Below are 22,414 nucleotides of genomic sequence, written 5' to 3'. Positions count from 1 at the left end.
CAACTGTTCCACGATTCGCCGGATTCACCGCATGACAACGATCATGTTCGTTTCGTGTTTATTCTCTCAGCTTTAGTTCCACTAAAGCTCACAAATCAGTTTTTTATTACAGTAAACAGTCTTTTCATGTAGTCGCAATGTTATACTGTGTCATGTTTATCAAAATAAAATGGATTAAAAAACGTTGACTCCACTTCATTGATATAGGCTTATTTTGAACTTTATTCTAGTTCAAACAGATGCAGTATGGAGCAGTAAAGTATTAAATGAAAATGTGTCTGAAATATCTGTGTATTTGGCAAATATTGCTTTTATTTCACTTCAACTGTGGTAAAGTATGCAAACACGTGATCGGTCACTACGGGAAACCAGAAAATGTCAGACTTCATGTCTCCGTTTGCAGCTCCTCCCCGCCTGCACGCGAATACTCGCAGATCGGTTACATCCAGCCAATGTCGAACACACCTTTAGTCTTGTCATTATTGCCTAGTTATGCTGCGTTCATGTGCTATGGTAATTATGGTAAATACCAAAAGCCGACGTGAAAAATGCACGTGAACACCCCCTCATGTGGTATTTTCCCCTGGGCAACTCGTAGAATATTTTGATGGACGAGTTGCCGAGATGATATAACCTTTGACCATTTCAAAATGGCGGAGAGCACCGTGAGAGTCGTGAATGGTAAAAATACATACTAATACATGATCTAGAAAATATATTAGCATATTATTTACCTTTTGAGTTTTTATAAATCATTTTCTTGCTGTTGCAGATGACTTAAGCAATCTAAAATAGTTTTAGCTATATAACAGGTCTGGATCTCCATCTTTTTACCACATTACGACAACAAAAGCACTTGAGCGCAACACACTGGTAAATACCAGTTCACAAGTGGAAAATATCCTATTTTCCATAGCACGTGAACGCAGCATTAGTGTCACCTGTTCCCCTCATTAGTTTCTCCCCTCCATAGATATCCATAATAAAGGCTAGAGGTCTCGTCCGCACTGCTGTCCAATGGAGGTTGAAGTCTGCACATGGCGGCCATCTTGTCACAAGGCAGATCTCTCACTGAAAACATTGTGTTGGTGCATGTTCTTTTTAAATTACCATAACTTGCTCAATTTTCTACAGATTTTCAAACGGTTTGGTTTCTTAGAAATGTCAGAGATGTAGTTATGACACTGCACACTTATGAATAATAAGTGTATCAATAAATAATCATTCAGAATTATAGCCACGTTAATAACATTTGTAAGAAACCAAACCGTTTGTAAATTCGTCAATATTTCAACGAGATAAGAGTATTTGTGTACGTGCTGATCACTCATCTCGCCATTTGCATGAACATATAAACATACAGTAAGACTGTTCCTTTAAGAACTAGTACAGACAACTAGCAGTTAGTTAGGGGTAATCAGTCTTACTTTAGGGGATCAAATTTGACCAATCTAGGTTTCTATGTACCTGACTTAAAAAAGGAATGTCCAGTCTTAAAGAAAAAAATGTTATAAGGCAGTTTATGCAACCAGCCCAAGGCTTTTGTTACTTGTAAGCGATCCTAGATATAATATATATTATATCAGCTCTGGAATGTAAATAGGAAAAAAAAAATATGCAAAATTATCAACAGATTTGCACTTGTCAAGGCAGAGCAGACTCCTTAGGCTTCAATGGGCATTGCTGTTATGATTCATTGTAGGAAATTAAGTGTTCCTCTACCATGCTCCACAAAATGAAAATCCTTGATTAAGTATAGGCTAATGAAATATAAATGGAAAATGATGTCACTGAACGTACCACATATGCTATCTGTTTAATCCTTAAAAGTTATATGAATTCCTTTGAATTATTTTCATTTAGAACTTTAATTCTTATGAATTACATTTATATCTAAATTTGAACTTTGCATTGTTTTTACCACCTAAAAACAAATTCAATTCAAATTCATGAATGTAGAAAGCTTGCTCATAATTTTAAATAGACCACAAATCCTAATATAAAGATTTTGTCTCAAGTCTGTCACAATGATAGACAGCAAATTATTGCAGCGCCTCCACGTATTTGAGATGTTCCAAAACCTGAAGGATGAGAGTTAACAGCAATGAACCATAAAGAATAAAAAGAAAGAGAACTTTTAAAATCAAGACGATAACCACCCCCACACAAAATATTATAATTTTAGCACGATCACTTGTATTTCCATATCACTCAGTGTTGTTGAACCCCTGCATACACTGTAGTCTCCACTTTCAAAACCGCTAAGAGGCGTATAAAATAAGCTCTCAAATAAATTCCTTAATCTTCTATAATGAATTCTCCAGACTCTTTTGACATGTCACTGACGCAGGAGTGGATTGCCCCCCGTATACGTTTTTGATACGTCAGAGCGATGATCAAAAACCTCAGCATTCAAATTGACCGAAGTGGCACACATTAAACATATTGCTGACACAGATGCTCAGATTAAAGAGTGAGGTTGCAAGAATTTCAATACTGTTTGGTACACGCTGCAGCTCAGTCGAATATGAAAGCGCCAGAGCTGCCGGCAGAATACATTTAGGTGTTTGAGTCTCTCAGATGAAGATTCCCTGAGTTTGAGATTAGAGCAATTCAGAGTCGGACCTGACATTCTTTTTCCAGTGCTTTCAAATCAAGCATGCAGCATTCAGTTTGAGCTACTTAAAGTTTGACGAGTTGAGCATTATATAGGCAAGGTATGTATAACCATAAAACTCCCAACTCCATGAGGCTTTAGTGATGAATAAACTCTGCTCCAACCTCTATGAATCATTAAAACCCCTTTTATTATTTCCAACATTTCTATTTCATATTTGAACAAATGTTAGGTCTAAACTCTCCACGTAACAAGCACAAGCTGGATGTCATTCACAGCTGGACTGTAGAAAGAGAGTGATGATAATGTGTCAGGCTAATGTCTGTGAGACTGCACTGCTACAGGGACAAAGGATTCTCATTAGTCATACTGTCTATAAGACACTTATCCATCCTCTCTGCAGCTCCTCGCATATAATGAGAGAATGATTGCATATTTCTATGCAACTGGAAAAAATGGTTTTTCGGTATTACACAAACAATTTAGCTTTCCGGTTAGGGAAACACAAGATTAAAGCGTCGTCAAATAAGCCACACTTCAAGAATTAGCTAAAAATGCAATGCAGATATTAACTCCTGAGCACTCGACTCCCAAACGGTCGGGAAAACAGGGTTCCAATAACAGCCGGTCCACGCCACCTCTTCTTCAAACTGTTGGGGTGTGTGTGAGAGAGTGTGTACAGCTTTTATTCTGCTGCTTTCGTACTGGCAACTCAAGAGCACCATCTTCAGGCCAACTGAATATTGTTCAATCCAGTGTTGGGTGGAGAACAAGTCAAGAGTAAAACAAAAATTGTGGAGAAGAGTACCTTAAAGGTACAATATGCAGGATTTTTGCAGTAAAATATCCAAAGAACACTAGACCAATATTATATATTTTGTTTAGTTGATTACTTATCCCAAATAAGTGTTAATATCCCAAATGTTTCCAACTATTTGTAAATCGTGAGAAAAATGCCATTTTTAATCAAGGAAACGGGGCGTGTGTCATATCCGCGTTACCCCTGGTTTCCGACAGGTTTGACCTGATTTAAATCAAGGGGGTCACTGTGTCCATTTCTTTTACTGTCTATGGGTTTGACCTCGTACTGCAATAGTAACCATGGCGACAGACGTGGACAACTGGGTCGGTTATGCCCGTTATGCGCGTTCAACAGCGTGAGCGTCCCTAGCAGGGTTTTGTTCAAACATTATGGACCATGGCAAGCAGACTTTGAGACACAAAGAGGACTAAAACGAAGACATCTCAACATCTTTCGAGATGCCGAGAGCTCCACGTCCACGGCTAACTTCGACTTGACAAAGACGCGAGTGTTGCATGTTACTTGAGCAAACAGGTGAGCAAATGAAAGTATATAAAACTGATCAATGTTATGTAGTTCAACATGATGAAAAGTTAGAATATGATCTGTATGTTAATCTAGCTTAGTCTCAAAGAGCCAACAAACAACCTAACTAATATTCAACACACTCAAATGCCGTTTAGTGTGATAGTGAAACTGTTAGAGCAAGTGAAGCAGCGCTGCGTTACCTCAAGTTTAATTCCTCTAATAAACTGACCTGTGTGAGTAATTCGGCGTGTAGTTCGGTAGAATTAAATGTCCTTATTCCTTTATATCCGCGGGACTCGCGTTGCGTGTGGCGCTGGTATACGTCTAGCAATCGCGCAGTGCTTCACACTACAGTCATGTTAAAAACATCAATGTATTCACTCATCCATAAAAGATCGACGACAAGATCCATAATTCCGCTTAATGCGGAATATACGTCATTAATATACACCTTTGTTATTGTAAGAGGTTAGCGACCCCTGGTGGCGAAACAATCTTGCATATTGTACCTTTAAACACTTGAGAGTAAAAGCGCGGATACCTTACGGCGAAAATTACAAGTTACAAGTCACCAATTCCAAAACAACTTGAGTAAAGTCTTAAGGTAAAGACACATTGTTGTAACTTTTAGTCACTTTTAGTCAATTCTAATGATTTTATTAAGTTTTTACTTTACACAACTTTATACAAATACTTCACGGATGGCCATTTGAGAACCACTGATCTAATCCATCAAATACCAAATGTTATATGTGCTTTCATAAAGACATAATTTACTAATAAGAGGAAACTATACACTCTTAGTGTAAAATATCCTATAAATCTGAAATTACTTACTAAAAAGCATTTTAGATGTATGCCAACCATGACTTTAATGCTGCTAGGCCTTACTGATAAACTGAAAATCAAATGCAAATCTGACTTCATATTATTCTACTATAGCATTTTTTTAATGTTCAGGATGTGTATTAGGTTTCAAGTTTCTAATGTTACAGGTAAGCAATACAAACCCAACTACTTTCTTTTAATAAATATGTATTTATTTATATCTCATATATTAAAATTGGATTTGCATGAAAAAGCATCCTTCATCCTATTTCATTTTAAACATCCTGGCCAGAAAGAAAAGCTCTGCTGACTCTTTCCTGCTTGCTCTTGGCTTTACGGTTCTTACATCTTGAAACATAGAGGAAAGTCTCTGCTGGAGCTTATTGGCCAGAGCTCCATCCCAGTATTTACAAATCAAAGAGCCCCCGGGACGCAAAACCTTGTCAGCTAAGTCCAGCGCTGATAGACACATGGTGACCAGTCTTTCATGATCCAGTTCCCTGAGCCCACTGGCATTGGGGGCCATGTCACTGAGGATGATATCTGCTCCAGCTTCAGGGAGGAGCCTCTCTAGCGCCGTGTGAGTTGAAAGAGCAGTGATGTCGTGATTGGACAGAAACTGAGCTCCATCCAAAGGGGCGATGCGTAATATGTCTATTCCTATAACGCTTCCTTTTGGAAGATCTGCACCTGGAATGAACAAAGGTATGGAGCTTTAAAAACATTATTGAATAAACAAATTAAAAGGCCTGTTCACATAAAGAACGATAACTATATTTACATCCACACTAGCGGACGAAATGCAGCATGGATTAATGGAAAAACTTTCTGAAAGTGATTCCAAAAATATTGTTTAACTATATTTATATTAAATATTAAAATATTAAATAACTATATTTGACCTTTTATTTTTTTTTAACCCATGTACTGTTGTCCAAATGTTTGAGCTTGGTATGACTTGTTTTAAATAATTATTTCTAATGCTTATCTAGGCTGCTTTTATTTGATTAAAATGTAGTAACAACAGTAATATTGAGAAATATTATTACAACAGTTTTTTTTTTTTTTAACATCATTACTCCAGTCTTCAGGGTCACATGATCCTTCAGAAATCATTCTAATAATATATACTTTATAAAAAAAATTTCAGGATTTTTCGATGAATAAAAAGTTTCAAAAAGAACAGCATTTATTTAAAATATTAATATTTTGTAACAATATACACTACCTTTCGGGTATTATAAGTATAAGTATTATTATTATTATTTGAAAGAAATTAATACTTTTATTCAGCAAGGATGTGGTAAATTGATCAAAAGTGGACTAGTTAGAAAGACTAGTTAGAAAAGATTTCTATCTTGAATAAATGCTGTTCTTTTTAACTTTTTATTCATCAATAAATCAGGGAAAAAAAATATATCACAGGTTCCAAAAACGAAATATATATATTAAGCAGCACAACTGTTTCCAACATTGATCAAAACTGAGTATCAAAGCAGCATATTATTATGATTTCTCAAGGATCATGTGACACTGGCAACTGGAGTAAGGGCAAAAAAACAGCTTTGAATCTTTTAAAATTGTAATACTATTTCACAATATTACAGGGTTTTTTTTTTTTTTTCGTTTTGTTTAAAAAAAAAAAAAGTTTGACCTGTACTAATATTCTCATTTGATTGATTTATTTGATTGCATTTTTTTTGTTTTTATAAAAACTTCAAAAGAAGAGAATTTTTTTAAATAAATATTTTTATAATAATAATAATAATAATATAATACCTTCTCTTTTTTGCCCCACAAGATGGCATGCATAGATATTATATGAAGTGATATTATATTAGTGATTCATTCATTTCGATTCAATTCAATGGCTCACTTACTTTCTGCTGTTGAATTGACTCTCTGGACGGCAACTTGACTCCACGCACCAGGCGCAGCACCGCAATCTATGACACTTAAACCAGGTTTCAGAAGTCTGTATTTGTCATCTATCTCGATCAGTTTAAAGGCGCTTCTACAGCGGTAATTCTGCAGGTGAGCAGCTTTAACGAAAGGGTCATTGAGCTGCCGCACCAGCCATCTCTGATCAGCAGCACTTTTCCCCTTCATATGCAGAGGCGTCTTCTTTTGATAGACCGCTGACATGTGAATGAACGACTTTTGTATACATTTCCTCATCATTTTCAAAGAAGTGACCTGTAGAGGAATTTAATGACGAAGTAAATGAAAACAAGAAGACACATGTGCGTCTGGTGTCCGCATGATGTCACAGAAGCGCGAAGTTTGCGCAGAACCTTTCAAATCGTTGAGTTATACATTATTGTGATGTATTTGTCTTTAGAATAACGTATTAATCATTTAGACATTTAGATTAAATGTGTTCATGTATATATCAGATAAATCTCACGGTTTTAGATGGCTATCCTCGAATGTATTTCTGTCTAATATTTTTTTCCAGTCGAGAATATTTGACCGTTGCACACTACGATGTCCGTGTCGTGAAGGACTCGTTCTCTTGAGTCGGATCTTTTCAATGAACTGCGTATGACGGAATGGTGAAAATAATAGCCTTTAATAGTCGCATAGCAGAAATGTTACTAAATAAAACGTATATGATATATATTTGCAAAAACATTAAAAAACGATTAACTGATTTATGGTTTTTAAGTTCGTTTAGTGATGTTCGAAAGAACCGATTCATAGAAACGAGTCGGATTTCTGACCGATCACATTTCACTGTTGCACTCTAGATGACAAACCTTAGGTGGGCGGAGTTTAAATATTGTGCAGATCTGTAAATTATCTGTCGAATTTGGAACAATAATAACCTCTATGTGGACGTTAATCACTATTATGGCCAAATTCACTGTTGTCAATCTGAAGCGTCCATGTGATCGCGAGCAACACGCGGTAAACAAGCTCGACCGATTCATTAAACTAAGCCTCCAGACTTATATATACGTATTCACGCATCTGTCTTAATATATGTTGTTATTACATTTTTTTTTGTCTATATACTGATTTCGTTGGACAAAGTAAGCTATTTTTTTGGATAGAAGCAACAGTGATTAACTTAAGAAACTTGTCTGTACTGAATCATCTGAATTATCATTCAACGTTATCACTTTGTTTATAGACTGAAGAAAAGCTAATTTGAATGCTGTAAATAAAACTAAGAACTTGATCTGTCTAATGGAATATATTATTCAAAATTATATTGCAGGAAGGACCTGCAATTTTTTGTTTCTCTATATTGAAGGAAGCACCTGCTAAAGACATATATAACATTATAAGGATATATATATATATATATATATATATATATATATATATATATATATATATATATATATATATATATAAAGAAAGAAAGAAAGAAATTCAATTGTATTACAGCATGTTGTACTATATGTCTAGGGTGATGATGCTGAGCTCTAAACTGCTGACCCTGGTTCTGGTAGTGCAGCCTGGCCGGGTGTTATTGGGCATGAAGAAAAGAGGCTTTGGAGCGGGCAAATGGAATGGGTTTGGAGGGAAAGTCCAGACTGGAGAGACCATCGAGCAGGCTGCCCGACGGTGAGTCCAACACCCATTCACTGATGTGTTCTTTTGCAGCGTTCAGTATCCTTGATATGCTATTATGGATGTTGTTAACATTTTGAAAACAATTTTATATATATATATATATTTTTTCATTCTCATGTAGTTGTGTGTTTGTCATATACTGTTATTTTAATCAGTGTTGGGGAAAGTGGCTTTTAAAAGTCATGTGTTATAATATTGCTTTACTTTACTCCCTAAATAAAGAAGAGCAAGTAAGCAAATAAAGAAGAAGAAGAAGAAAGCAAAACGCAGAAGAAAGTTCTAACAACAGCAACAAAAACAAACGAAAAAGAAGCACAAATGTGATGTTTATTTAAAAAATGTGTGTGTATATATATATATATATATATATATATATATAATATTAAAATAATTATGGTTGAATTGAATCATCGAAGGTTAGCAGCAAAATCTTTGGTTAATAAAAAATAAATAAAGTACATTTGTGTTTTTTAACATTTAATTATTGAAGGTTTCCATGGAAAATAATAGTAAATTTAAATTATATTTAAAAAGTAAATTAAAATTGTAAACTATGGAAAATAATAGTAACCATTGCATCAAAACAATATTATAACAAAATTATGACTTTACAAAAACTATTTAACAAATATATTTTTAAATATTGTAATTGTATTTAATTTTGTAATTCACAAACAGTGAATATACTGTATACAGTAATGACTTATGGTAAATATATTTGTGCGTTTGTTATAAAGTTAGACATTTTCCAGGAACTGGACACCAAAAATGGTCACCCATTAATATAAATGCGTTACAGTTCCTACAACGAATAATAGCAGTGTTTTTCAGGTGTAAAAGCATTAAGATTGGTCGTCTTTCTGGTACCTAGAGACTGAAAGTGAAAGTTTTACTTTAGAAAACCCATCATTTTCCCTCCAGTGTCTGTTTTTTCACTTCCTTGAAACTCCACGTCAAAGTTAAACAATATCAAACATTCACAACGTTACAAGGTTCAAACTATTTACTCTTCTGTTGAACTTAACAATGGTGTCAGCGATTGGTCATGTTCAATCTTCCCTGCTTTTATTGGTTTCCAGCTGAAACAAAATGCCATTTAATTTGACAGGGAGCTGCTAGAGGAAAGTGGCCTCACTGTTGACACCCTTCTCAAGATTGGAAATATCAAATTTGAGTTTATTGGGGAAACAGAACTGCTCGATGTCCACATTTTCAGAGCTGACACCTATAAAGGAGAGCCAACCGAATCAGACGGTAATAAAGCTCCACATCACTTTATGATTCAGTTTGCGAGACACATACTGAGACGGAAGGTCTAATAACGTGCCACTGAAGCGGTTTGTTTTGTCTTTCAGAGATGAGGCCACAGTGGTTTGACACCGACAAAATCCCTTTCAGCCAGATGTGGGCAGATGATGTCCTGTGGTTCCCACTGATGCTTCAGAAAAAGAAGTTCTTGGGATATTTTAAATTCCACGGTCATGATGTGATAGTGGAGCATAAACTGGAGGAGGTGGACGACGTTTGATTGGGGTTTTAATTCCATTGATGGACATTGCCACTGTATCAGTGGAAATTATCCAGCAAAAGCTGATGCTCACACAAGAAAATAACGTTATCCATTAGTTTGATGTTTCATTTATATTTTGGTTGAATCCTCATATGCATCATGATCTGTATTCCAATGTTTTGTTTTTACCTGTTTCTTTTTTCCTCATTCTTACAACGGTTTTTCCATCAGTAGTGTACATAAAGTTCATTTCTACCTAAAGTTCTCTCAACTACTTGTCATCTAAAAAAAAAAACAAGTTTAATCGGAAGTTTATCTTGATTAAATATTCTGATGTACATCTTTGTGTATTCTTCAATTATTTCAAATTATATGATAAACACATATATATATATATATATATATATATATATATATATATATATATATATATTAGGGCTGTCAAACGATTAATCGCATCTAAAGTAAAAGTTTTGTGTTTTCATAATATATGTGGGTGCACTGTGTATAATTATTTTATATAGATAAATACACACACATGCTTTCATATATTTAAGAAATATTTTCATGTATATACTGTAAATAGATTTATATATAATTTATATTATATATAAATATTTTACATATACTGTATATAATAACATATAAATAATTTTTTTTTTATTAAATATACATTCCTGTGTGTGTATTTATACAAAATAATTATACACAGTGCACCGACATATATTATGTAAACACAAACTTTTATTTTGGATGCGATTAATCTTTATATATATATATATATATATATATATATATATTGGCCATACTTTTATATCTAGAAAAAAAACACTGGCAGTTTCATAGGTATGTAGAAAACCGTTTTGCTGCTTTCATTTTTTTTTGTGGCAACGTAAATAATTTACATTTTTTAATATTAAAAAGTTGAAATCGACATCTTTTTTATACAAATGCTATTGACACTTTTGATCAAAATTCTCAAACTTGCATTTACTCTCTGTGCCAGCAGATGGCAGAATTGGCTTTATGCACAGCTGCACTACTTCCTGAACTTCAGTCAGCTCCTTGTTTCCTGTCTGCCATTATTGGACAAAATTCGATTAATTCAGGTGTGTCTGATTATTGTTGTTGTGACTACTGAGGTCAGACACACCTGAATTAATCAGTTTGTCCAAAAATGGCAGACAGGAAACAAGGCTGAAGTTCAGGAAGTAATGGAGCTGTGCATAAAGCCAATTGAATATGTTTTTTGAATATATCAGAGAACAAAAACCAGTTAACATTAATTTGCTTTCCTCAACCGAACCATCAAACATGAACTGATAAAAATAAGCTCTGCAAATGGGTTTACTAGAATGTAAAACAATTAAGACAAAATATGCATGATACATGCGTTATCAACCAACAACAACAATGTGTCAATAAAACATGAAAAATTGGCAGACATATTTCAAAGTAAAGTTCTTACAAAAACAGTCCGTGAATTGCAGACCTTTGTGATTTATCAAATGACTGAAAACAGGTCTTCGGTGTAGGCTGTAGAGCAGCTAGCGGCTAATAATTTCATGCTAATGGTAGTTATTGCTTCATTTCAAGATGCTCTCGATCTAGGCTCAGACTTAGTTACAGAACAGTTAGTTACATTTTACAGAACAGTTTAACAATTAATTATAGGTATATTTCACGTATATAGTCTGCCTACACTACCGTTCAAGTTCGAATACCTCACGGTAATGTTTTTGAAATGCTCAAGGCTGCATAACTTAAAACCATTTAAAATAACTGTTTTCTATATCATTTTCTTCTAAAATGTAATTGATTCCTGTGATGGCAATACTGTCAACTTTTTATAAAGTTGTGTTGTCTATTTCTTTGATTACATAAATCAATGTCTTTGCCTTTGTCTTTACAGGCACTTTTGATCAATTTAATGCATCCTTGCTGAAAAATGAAGAAATAAATGAAATGAATAAAATACCTCTTTTGAATGGTAGCAGCCTACAGCCATTCCTTAAAAATGATGAAGTGAAAAAACAAAGATGGAAGCACATGGAGTGCAGATTACAAAATACACAACAGAGGCTATGACCACAAACACATAATAATACAGTGCCTGCAACTAATAGCATAATCTCTGAATATTTTCCATGTCTGATATGTATCTATTAGCTTCTCAGCTCATTTCTTATTACACCTAAAGTAGCATCTAGAATAGCTATTTTGTCATGTGTTATTCTTGAATTTTTTTTGTACAGAGTAGCTTAAATTTCAAAACAGCAACATCATCTTTGCATAGGCTACATGTAAAACACACAGTGCAGTGTCTTCCTAAAATGATTCACAACAGCATAGCCAATTATTTTAGCTGTCCATTCGCTCAAACTGTAGGAAATTGAGGGCCTTCTTCACCTCAGTGATATTTTAAGATCTGCTGCATGAACATACACAGTTTCCAATATTCATTGCAAGGTGCTTTTAATATTGACTGTCTGTAACTCCTGTAGATATCCTGCGATTCAAAACAGGCTAGAGTTAATTGTCTTCTTGAGATTCTGAAGGCACAGAAGGGAGGTTATTTTGGGCTGAGAGGCGGAGACTGCCCATTACCGTCCCCGAAAAGACTTTTGAGCTTGGAATGAAGATCTTGCCACACCTCACCCATCTAGATCAGAGCAAAATAAGGTTTTGTTAACATCCAAGTAATAAACAAAGCAGCTTTGGCACTTATTGAAAAGAATAACTCTTAACACACATACTGTTGATACGAGATATAAGCTTACATCTTTATGTCCCAGCACCTGTGAGTCTACAAATGCCCCCAGGATGAGAGATGTGATGGGCAGGTATGTGAATATGAGCTGGCTCTCCTGGTGCAGGCAGAACAGGGAGAAGTAGTTGCGCAGCTCCATGACCTGAATGGCGTTTTCTTGCTGCCGTGAGTCAGAGATCAAAGTGAGGTCACATCATCCCACCCCAAATTATCATCATCATCATCTTTCCTGTAGTGACTGATGTCTGCTACTTGCTCACAATGAGCCATCCAGCAGTTAAAACCCATTGGATCATGACGTTATTTGAATGTAAAACAGTATGTGCCTCACATGACTTGGAATTGCATCATGAGACATACTTTCTCTCGTCCTCCAGCTGGCCGGGTTTTTATCATAAAAAGAGAAGGGGCCTTTATAAAAGTTATTTTTCTAACAAAATTCAATTTATAAATCCTTAAAATAATTAACAAAATGTGCAAAATGGCTACTCAAGTGATCAATTAAATGCTTAAATGCAAATCTGGAAAGTAAAAATATAGATTATAAACTTGCTTGGAATTACTTGGTTGCATGTACAATATTTTGAGTGCTCTTGATGCAATGCCATTACATTAGAATAGTGTTGTTTTTTTCTCAGTTTGGTTCAATTTTACATCAAAGAACTACAGCATTTTCTATTTAATATATTTAGAAAATTGAATATATTTCTTTATGTATTTTAGCAGTCATCCCCATAGTGTTCAGTGTTACATGATCTTTCAGAAATTATACTGATATGATGACTTTGTGCTTAAAAAAAAGTATTATTATCAATTTTGAAATCAGATGCTTTATATTTTTGAAATAGAAATATGAAATTTTATTTGAAATATAAATCTTATATAAAATGTTTGTCCTTACTGTCCCTTTTGATAAATTTAATGTCCTTGTTGAATTAAATTATTAATAAATAAATAAAACATTTTACCGACCATCATTTTTGAATATCTTAAAGCTAACATTTTAACTGTGACATCACTAAAAAAATCTTCTAACATATTATTTTATATATTTTTAAACATATTCTCGAATCTTTATCAAATAAATATAAAGATTTGAGTTAATATACATGCTGTATATATGAAGAGTTCAGACGCAAAAGCCTCTAAGTGCCATTTGAAATTTTCTTCTAGAATGATCATTTTTATCAAGCTTGTATATTTAAGTTCAGTAATTTCACTTAAAAGACAATGAAGACTACCTATTAATTGTCATTTAAGTCAGGGCTGTGAGTGAGGGCTGACCTGGACGATGCGGGACTCCAGCTGCTCTACAGAAACCTGTTCTTTAGGCTGCACGGTGGCGCTCAGCATTTGTCTCTTCATGACACCGTACTTCTGTAACGCTCGCTGATGTTCGTGCAAGACCCCTTTCTCGTGCCGTTCACACAAGTCCTATATGACAACACAAATAAATGCTCACTAAAAAAACCTGCTGTGGCTTGGCTTATTGGCTACCTTATATGCACATTGAGCTTTGGTGCTCATGCGGGAGACACAGGTTTGAATCCAGCTTGCAACGCGTGCCAATTTTGTAACTCATTCCCATTATTTCATGTCCTCTCTCATTATGATATGCTGATTTGCTTCTTAGTTATAATTGGTGCTCAATTCTTAATAATGGTTCTTATTATATCAATGTTGAAAAGGTTTTGATTTGATTATTCTTTGATGAATAGAAAGACAAAAAGAACAGAATTTGTGTCTTTACTGTCACTTTTGAAAAGTGTAATGCATCCTCACTGAATAAAATGATACTTACCCCAGACTTTTGAGTAGAAGTAGTATATCAGTTTTCACAGAAATATTAAGCAGCACAACATTGATAATAATAAGAAATGTTTTGAGGAGCAAATCAGAATATTAGAATGATTCTGAAGGATCACATGACAATGCTGAAAAAAATAAATAAAAAATAAAGGTAAAATAATATTTATGATATTTCACAGTGAACATGGTTTGGTTTGGTTACTTTATTATTACCCGTAGGACAGGTAAACTGGTTTTGCAGTCTAAGAGGCAGGACATCCTGAGAACATTGTTGACCACAACATGACATACAACACACAAGACATTAAAACATGTAAAAAACAGGCAATAAAAATAAACAAAAAGAAGGAACAGAGAACAGTAGCCTACATGACCAAAGCGCTTACACCTTATTTAACAGAGTGATTGCTGCTGGTACAAAACTGTTTTTAAAACGAGTGGCTCTACAAATAGGGACTTTCAACCTCCGTCCCGAAGGGAGACTCTGGAATTCCCTATTCAGAGGATATAGACTATCATTAGTGATAGCCATAGCTAACTTCTGTAATTGTTTTTCATACAGAGTCATAGGGTGCAGCTGGGATTCCCCAGTCAGCTTACTTGACCACTTTACAATTTGGTTTAGGTGATTTTTATGCTTGACTGAGACACAACCAAACCATGCCACCAAGTCAAATGATATAATGGTTTCAATAAAAGACTTATAAAATAAGGTCATCATGGTCTTATCTATATTGAAATGATGTAATTTTCTCAAACAGTATAGGCGCTCTTGCCCTTTTTTACAGACAGCCTCACAATTCTCCTGGAAATTTAATTTAGAGTCAATAATTGTCCCTAGGTATCCATAAGATTGTACTTGGTCCACTAGTTGACCATTTATAATTATTGCCTCATATCCTAGTGGTAATCAAAGTACATATTCTTTGTTTTGGATATGTTCAATTGAAGATGTGACTCCTCGCACCATCTGACAACGTCTTCAATTATTGGACCATGGCCTCTTTCATTTTTATGGAGCAAACTCACTATAGCGGTGTCATCAGCATATTTTATAATGGTCCTATTTACATATTTGCTCTGACGCACATTTGTATATAAAATTAACAAACATAAGAGGCTTCTTTCAAAAACACTGAAAGAAATCTTAATTATTCCTAACTTTTAACCAATAGTGGATTTTAAAAAAATCATATTTCAGTTTATTTACTAAAAATAGACAAAAAAATAAAAGAAAAACTTCTCAAATGAGACAAAAAAAAAATGCATCTGTACTCACCCTGTACGATTGCAGCAGGTCCAGAAACAGATTTAGTTTTTCCACCACATCATCCTCCTCTCTTCTGCCCTGTATTAAGTAAACACATTCAATTCCTCTGTAGCAGTGTGCCACCAATTCACGTGGTATGTGTGGGCGGCACAGTACCTGTTGGGCAGCTCTTTCAGACAGAAGTGAGAACTCAACAGAGAGCCCTTTGACAGAGCGTCTAAGAGCAGCCCAGGGACTCTTGCAGGATGCCAGGACAGGCACAGGGGACTCATCTGATCCCAAAGAACTGGATTGGAGAGAAACCAAAGCTCAAATCTATACAGCCAATAGTCACAAACCTCTGGAGATCAAGCTCTCTCAAACCACTGCAAGAATAAAAATAGTCAATTGCAATAAAAAAAAAAATGGTACCTGAGCTCCTTCCCAAACATCAGCAGATCTGTGGCGTTCTCCTTTGAGCGCTCGGCCATCCTCTCTGCCCGGTCTCGTAACTTCTGAAAACTGTTATGGATATTTCTGATGAGCTCCCGGCAGGACGAAAACTGACTTTGGATATCTGCTGGGAGGTAATCCTGGAGGAGAAATCACATTGATTGATAAATATTGCACAAACATTTAGCATACATGTAAAATAAAGCTGAATCAAACCTTGGCCAGTGTTGCATATGTACAGGTCATGAACTCATCCCCCATTTTTTTGCAAGCATCTCTAAGCTTAGGTTGGACATCCTATGGGACATAAATATGGGAATTCACAACCTGATGAACATCTAAGAAAAACATAAAAAATACATATATTTTCCCAACCCCAAATTATCTTGCACTATAAAATTCAATCCAGTTTATCCAGAGCTTTGAATCAAGTTGGCAAAAAGTCCATACCGAGCCACTGAAGGTGAGGAATGTTTTCACAAGCTCATCTTCGGAAAAGACAGGGTGTCGCGCCACAAGATTTAGGAACCTTCCCAGGGCTCGTCTCCGCCCTTCAATGAACTCTCGCTCTGACATGGAGGTCAGGACTGCAGTGGGGCCAAAGAACAGAGAAAAGATTAAACTTTTCCAGAAACAACCAAACATAGTCCTTCCATTAATAGAACACAGCAAGGAGCTTTCTGCTACTCAGTTACTATGGAAGTGCAAATTGCTGAAGTCTGCAGAAAATCAGAACATGTTTACTTTTTTTTTAACCTTGGGAGAGCCCCGATTGTGTGTCTGGTGCATTCCCAGAAAGCATTTGAATGTCACAGCACAGCCTAAGTGAGAGGTGAACAAGACTATAATAATAAAATAAAGGTTTGATCACAAACCCTTTTCAGGCTGGTATTTTACAGTGAATAAAAACAACGGCCCACCTCCTTTCAACGCTCTTTTGGGAGGAAGCGCCGGCACGACTCTGTAAGCATATCTCTGAAGCAGGAGCTCATGGAAGACGTCAAAATCGCTGTATCGCCGATAGACTGAGCCTGTAAAACGCTGGGCACATGACACATGAACTATCAGCGATACATTTAAATAATACAACTGTAACTGTTGCAATGACTCAGCAGCATGCATAAAAATGGCTTGACTGAATGAGTCCTTAATTATATTGAAAAATAAATAAATATTTTAAAATTGTATTTTTCCAGTGGAGGTCCTTTTACAATAATATATTTTGCACCAGAAGTCATTATCTCATTTTCTGTGTCAAATATAGATTTTAACTTCTTCATTTTTCAAAAACAGCCTCTTCGCAAAGTCAGGATTACTATGACAGGATCACAAATCAGTCTACCCTGAAATAAACCACTGGTCCCCCTTAGACTGGAGAGGTTATGTTGATTTGCTCATCAAGGTATTTTATCTCAAAGGACATTGATCCTTCATTATATGAAACCTTTAAGATACTGCACTCTTGAAAATAAAGGTTTTTTATTTGCATTGATGGTTCTATTCAAAATATTCATGGAACATTTCCATTCCACAAACGGTTCTTTACAGTAGAAAAAGGTTCTTTAGATTATTAATACATGGTTCTTTTAAAGGGATAGTTCACCCAAAAATGAAAATTATCTCATTAAAATTTGGAATAAAACGCTCAATTCATATGGATTCGTTTTATGATCTTTTTATAAACTTTTTGAAACGTCAAAGTGGTAGTTGCGTTGCTGTCAATGGAGGACAGAAAGCTCTCCGATTTTATTAAAAAGATCTTCATTTGTGTTCTGAAGATGAATATAAGTCTTACTGTTTGGAAAGAAATGACAGGATTTTCATTTTTGGGTGAACTATCCCTTTAAGAACTGTTCAATGAAAGGTTCTTTGGGGAACTACCAAATATTTCAGATATTTCTTCAGAACCCCCCCTGGGTTTTTACTGAGTTTTAATAGTGTGATCACAAAGACTCAGTAGTCTCGGTTTAAATATTTATTTCAGAGTGTCAACATCTGATGGCATCACCCAACACGAATGCTAAGGCTGAAGCTTAAAGGAGTAGTTCACTTTAAAAAAAAAAAAAAACTTTTGCTGATAATTTACTCACCCCCATGTCATCCAAGATGTCTATGTCTTTCTTTCTTCAGTAAAAAAGAAATTAAGGTTTTTGATGAAAACATTCCAGGATTTTTCTCCATATAATGGACTTTACTGGTAACCAAACAGTTCAAGGTCCAAAAGACAGTTTCAGTGCAAACTGCAAACTGTTCAAATGGCTTTAAACGATTTCAGACGATGAATAAGTGAAACGATCGCTCATTATAAAACAAAGTTTAAGTTTTATAAGCTCAAATGGTCGCCTTGCTCTGTTCTGGGATGCGTGTTCGTTCGAACTCGTTTATCAAAATGAACGAATCTTTTTCGTATCATTTGGTTCATTCGCAAACAAAATGAAAGAATTGACTCGGAAAAAGATTCATTCATTTTAAAGTGCATTATATGGAGAAAAATCCTGGATTTTTAAGGATTTAGGTTTCATCAAAAACCTTAATTTCTTTTCGACTGAAGAAAGAATGATATGGACATCTTGGATGTCATGAGGTCGAGTAAATTATCAGCAAAAGTTGTTTTTTTTTTAAAGTGAACTACTCCTTTAATATGGAGAGAAGAAAATGTTCGGCTCATTGTTTGTGCATCAGGGCTAGTATGACACAGCAACAATGACTCAACTAATGGTTTAGGGCCTAAACCATTAGTTGAGTAATTTTTAAGGTGTAGAACTGGACCAATCGATTTTGTCTGATTAATGCCTCTAAACACACTCACTCACCTCACTGGTGACCTGATACTCCACATGTTTAAGAAACAGTCCCTTCTTCTCAGGAATGAGGTCAACTTTGACGGTGTCCTTCTTCAACAGCTCTGCCAGAGTCACGGACAAGATCAGGGGAGTCTCCTGAACCGACTGCATCTTTAAACTCTGAAGCTCCTTCGGCTCTCCTAGCTGAGGCTTTGGGAACTCTTTAAAAACATGACATACAACACAATGTATTTAGCGTGGTGTGGAGCCAGATATGACTGACTAAGCATTACATATGTGTGATCACAGTATCCTACTTAAAGAAGACAAAGATCTCGTGCGACAGTCTCATGACAGCACATTAATAACACAGCATGAAAAGTAACAAGGAGGAATGAGAGAAAAACAACGTTGAACTACGTGGCACACCATACTGTATTTATTCCGGTGGATTTCTGTGGTTTGTGTGCCACATTTAGAAAAGAAAATCTGGAAAAGGAGAAAAAAACAACGTGACTCTGCATTACAAAAAGTTGTCTAAGCAGATTCAAACCAGGATCTTTGCTTTTGTTTGGTAAAATGCAACAACAACAAAAAAAATCCTTCTTGGCCATTCCATAGAGAGATAAGCAGTTGGTATGCAATGGACGGAAAACTTGGTTTTGCTTAGAGGAGAGAACAGGAAACCTCACTATTAAAGTGCACAGTCAACTGTCATACTGGCAACACCTGAAATAACACAAGAGGCCTGTATTGAATAGAAAGTTTAACCCTTCGGAGCTGATGAAAAATCATTCAAATAAGCCATCGAACAACCCTCCCAACATAACCATAGACCCGAGGAATGTAAATCATTCACACATGCTGTATAGGTGCTCATGAGAACAGTGAAAAGTGCTGAAATGTTGAAAGCAGTAATATAAAACCTCCACATATTAAGCTTTGCTCTTGCGCAAATCACTGCAAACAGATGGTGTGGCAGCGAAATGCAGCTTGGATGTAATTCATTTGGGACAGCATGTGAGAGGCAATACAACATCACATGATAGGCCTATGTAGAACACAAGACAGTTTTTATGGAGACTAACTGGCCTTTACTGACTTTAAAATGACATCTGATTAAGCTACACATTGACTACAGTCAGCTGAGGAATTGATATGCTTTTGCTTACCTTGTATGAAATTCTCCAGCAGTTTGGGACTTGGTGGTTTTCCTTGTTGAGCAAGGGCAATGAGAGCCAAGCCTTTATACAGCGAGACTTTACTTAGCAATCCATCACTATTGTTTATATGTTCGGTTATCTAGAATGTAAACGACATATCTTTTCAGTCTGTGTAGAATAAGTCATGGTTACACAAGATAACCCAACAAAATCATGATAATATATCCTTATCCAGCTGTAAATAAGGTCACTGAAAGGATGTAATTTAGCTAACTGTCAGCTACGGTCTCCCTAACCAATAATAAGATGTAATCCTGGTGCAAGTCTCACCTGGTTTTGAACGGTGATGGAAAGAGTTGTTCTGCTGAGAACTCTCAGAAATACACTGATAGGCACTCGTTCATCAGTTCTGGAGCAGATGGCTTGATGCACTTCACGATAGTATGCAGGGACGGATCCTAGATTCAAAGGACAGTGTGTTGAAGGAATAGTAGTTCATCCTGTAATCAATTACTCAGCGAGACTTTCTTTATGATGAAAATGACTATATTCGTATAAATGAAATGAATTATTACAAATGAAGATTTCTGTCCCTCCATTGAAAGTCTCACTCAAAACTCAGAGGGTTCAAAACTTTCATAAAGAGTAGAGGAAATTCATATTAATGGAGTGGTTTAGATAAATGATCGCTTTATATGATGAAAAAATTTAATTAAGGCTTTATTCATATGTGAAAACTGATCAGCAAACAAATATGGTCAACTGCAGCTCAAGCATGCTTAAACTGTCAGAGTTTTGGGTGAATGGAGGGACAGAAATCTCTCAGAGATTTCATTAAAATAATCCAAATAGGGCCTATGGAAGATTAATAACATTCTATTGGTTTAAATTGACACGCGAATGAGTTATTGATGACAGATTTTTATTTTGGGTGAAGTGAACTATCCGTTTTTGAAATAACAAATTGACAGAAGATTAGGCTATGTCATTTTTTTTTTTTATCCAAACAAGCCTATTACTAAAACAATAGTAGCCTACATAGTACATTGTAGTTGTGCAGTATATGTATTTTTATAGATAAATCGATACAATGTTGTCTTTAAACTTTAATTGCGTCGTCAATCGGACAACTTCAATGAACGTCAGTAAACAGTAGAAACTGGTGAGTGGTGAAACAACAAATAAAAATGAACATTTATGGCAACAAGACAACAAAGTAAAACTCGCGTTAAAGTGCCTCACGTTTTTAGTCGCGAATTTTTAAAACATCATTAAATTAAGAAAAAAAATTCGCGGATAGCCGTTCAAATATATAAAACTGCAAAGTTCTACAAAGGTTAAGATACAAAGGGTAAACAGACAGCAATACATTTGCCTATCTAAAACTGCGCGCTATTTAGCTTAAATTACCGTAATTTCTATTCCCTACCTTCATTGATGTCCCCTGCCATAGTTTAGATGTCATGTGAGCGATAGCACCTCCATGTGATTTCCTGCAGAACAGAGTAGGAATGTCCTAGTCCTTCTCCTTAAAGTTGTAATGATGTGGAAACACATAGTTTACTATACAGACATGGGTGGGTGGAGCTGCCTCATCAAGTTCGACACAGGCTCTTTGAGGACAAACACATCTTTATATGACGCTACAGACTGGTTTTGTGTGGTTAGAATATGTAATTCACCAATGGGAAGTGAGAAACAAACAAACAAGAAAAAAAAACAATATTCTGAAAAAAAAAACATCCTTATTAAACTCACAACAACTGTAACATTGTACAGTATTTACCATTAGCCTATAGCATCAAAGTGTTGCCCAGCTACTACTGCAACTTGCTTGTTATCATTTTTTGAGATATTTCTGAAAAAATAAAAATGCATGAACAAGGAACATGAAACCTGGAAATCTCTTTCCCATTTTATTGTTCCTCATTCAGTCAAAATATTTTTCTGTTGAAGACAAAACAACACATCTTATACTAAATTCAGAATTCACCATAATTTTAAGGAACTGAAATAGTCATGAGTTGATTTGCCATAAATGATTGAGTATTTTTTTCCCTCTGGTTGAGAATGTTTTTTTAAGACTAAATCAAATGCAACCAAAATATTGTATTTTTAGTGAATAGATTTAGATTTGTATTTCAATACAAGACAATAAAAATTGAGGAAAGCTGAGGTCACTCTAGGAAAGTTAGCAAAAACTGATTTGTGCATTGATTTGGAGTCTAACGCTTGATGAATCATTCCTTGAGACATAAATAGGCTATGTTTTATATACAACATTTCCAGTATAGCATATTGTTGACTAATTATCATC

General features: G+C 35.3%; 3 protein-coding genes across 5 annotated transcripts; 1 reads left to right on the top strand and 2 right to left on the bottom strand.

Annotated features, from left to right (window-relative positions):
* Nucleotides 1-4,947: 4,947 nt before the first annotated feature.
* mrm2 (mitochondrial rRNA methyltransferase 2) lies at nucleotides 4,948-7,268 on the bottom strand. Of its 2 annotated transcripts, XM_089128738.1 has the most exons (3): nucleotides 7,183-7,268; nucleotides 6,656-6,971; nucleotides 4,948-5,465 (listed from the first exon to the last, which is right to left on the bottom strand). In XM_089128738.1, the coding sequence occupies exons 2-3, from the start codon at nucleotides 6,954-6,956 to the stop codon at nucleotides 5,041-5,043; spliced, it is 726 nt and encodes a 241-aa protein (XP_088984864.1). In that variant the 5' UTR covers nucleotides 6,957-6,971; nucleotides 7,183-7,268; the 3' UTR covers nucleotides 4,948-5,040. The 2 variants fall into 2 exon arrangements, with proteins under 2 accessions (XP_088984864.1, XP_039542710.1); XM_039686776.2 differs by having other exon boundaries at nucleotides 6,656-7,260.
* On the top strand, nucleotides 6,670-10,210 carry nudt1 (nudix (nucleoside diphosphate linked moiety X)-type motif 1). Of its 2 annotated transcripts, none has more exons than XM_039686779.2 (4): nucleotides 6,670-6,809; nucleotides 8,193-8,351; nucleotides 9,469-9,614; nucleotides 9,716-10,210. In XM_039686779.2, exons 2-4 carry the CDS (start codon nucleotides 8,197-8,199, stop codon nucleotides 9,886-9,888), a joined length of 474 nt encoding a protein of 157 aa, XP_039542713.1. In that variant the 5' UTR covers nucleotides 6,670-6,809; nucleotides 8,193-8,196; the 3' UTR covers nucleotides 9,889-10,210. The 2 variants fall into 2 exon arrangements, with proteins under 2 accessions (XP_039542713.1, XP_039542712.1); XM_039686778.2 differs by lacking the exon at nucleotides 6,670-6,809 and adding an exon at nucleotides 7,599-7,810.
* Nucleotides 10,211-10,854: 644 nt separating this feature from the next.
* snx8a (sorting nexin 8a) lies at nucleotides 10,855-21,682 on the bottom strand. The gene is made up of 13 exons (XM_039686774.2): nucleotides 21,527-21,682; nucleotides 20,428-20,555; nucleotides 20,107-20,236; nucleotides 18,965-19,155; nucleotides 17,072-17,192; nucleotides 16,602-16,738; nucleotides 16,368-16,448; nucleotides 16,131-16,291; nucleotides 15,876-16,005; nucleotides 15,729-15,797; nucleotides 13,925-14,074; nucleotides 12,651-12,800; nucleotides 10,855-12,532 (listed from the first exon to the last, which is right to left on the bottom strand). Exons 1-13 carry the CDS (start codon nucleotides 21,546-21,548, stop codon nucleotides 12,443-12,445), a joined length of 1,560 nt encoding a protein of 519 aa, XP_039542708.2. The 5' UTR covers nucleotides 21,549-21,682; the 3' UTR covers nucleotides 10,855-12,442.
* Between the last annotated feature and the right edge of the window lie 732 nt (nucleotides 21,683-22,414).

The sequence above is a fragment of the Pimephales promelas genome, chromosome 3 (assembly GCF_988280905.1).
Source record: "Pimephales promelas chromosome 3, fPimPro1.hap1.1, whole genome shotgun sequence".
Lineage (NCBI taxonomy): Eukaryota > Metazoa > Chordata > Actinopteri > Cypriniformes > Leuciscidae > Pimephales > Pimephales promelas.
This window is presented reverse-complemented; position numbering and strand designations above follow the sequence as displayed.

Bases quoted from the DNA above. Each gene is read 5' to 3' on its own strand.
- nudt1 (XM_039686779.2), top strand. From the start codon at position 8,197: ATGATGCTGAGCTCTAAACTGCTGACCCTGGTTCTGGTAGTGCAGCCT. The intron at 8,352-9,468 runs GTGAGTCCAACA...TTAATTTGACAG, and splicing joins ATCGAGCAGGCTGCCCGACG to GGAGCTGCTAGAGGAAAGTG. The intron at 9,615-9,715 runs GTAATAAAGCTC...TTTGTCTTTCAG, and splicing joins AGAGCCAACCGAATCAGACG to AGATGAGGCCACAGTGGTTT.
- snx8a (XM_039686774.2), bottom strand. From the start codon at position 21,548: ATGGCAGGGGACATCAATGAAG. The intron at 20,556-21,526 runs GTAGGGAATAGA...CTTTGAATCTAG, and splicing joins GGCAGGGGACATCAATGAAG to GATCCGTCCCTGCATACTAT. The intron at 20,237-20,427 runs GTGAGACTTGCA...TTTACATTCTAG, and splicing joins CCATCACCGTTCAAAACCAG to ATAACCGAACATATAAACAA.
- mrm2 (XM_089128738.1), bottom strand. From the start codon at position 6,956: ATGATGAGGAAATGTATACAAAAGTCGTTCATTCACATGTCAGCGGTC. The intron at 5,466-6,655 runs GTAAGTGAGCCA...TGTTCATTCCAG, and splicing joins AGTCAATTCAACAGCAGAAA to GTGCAGATCTTCCAAAAGGA.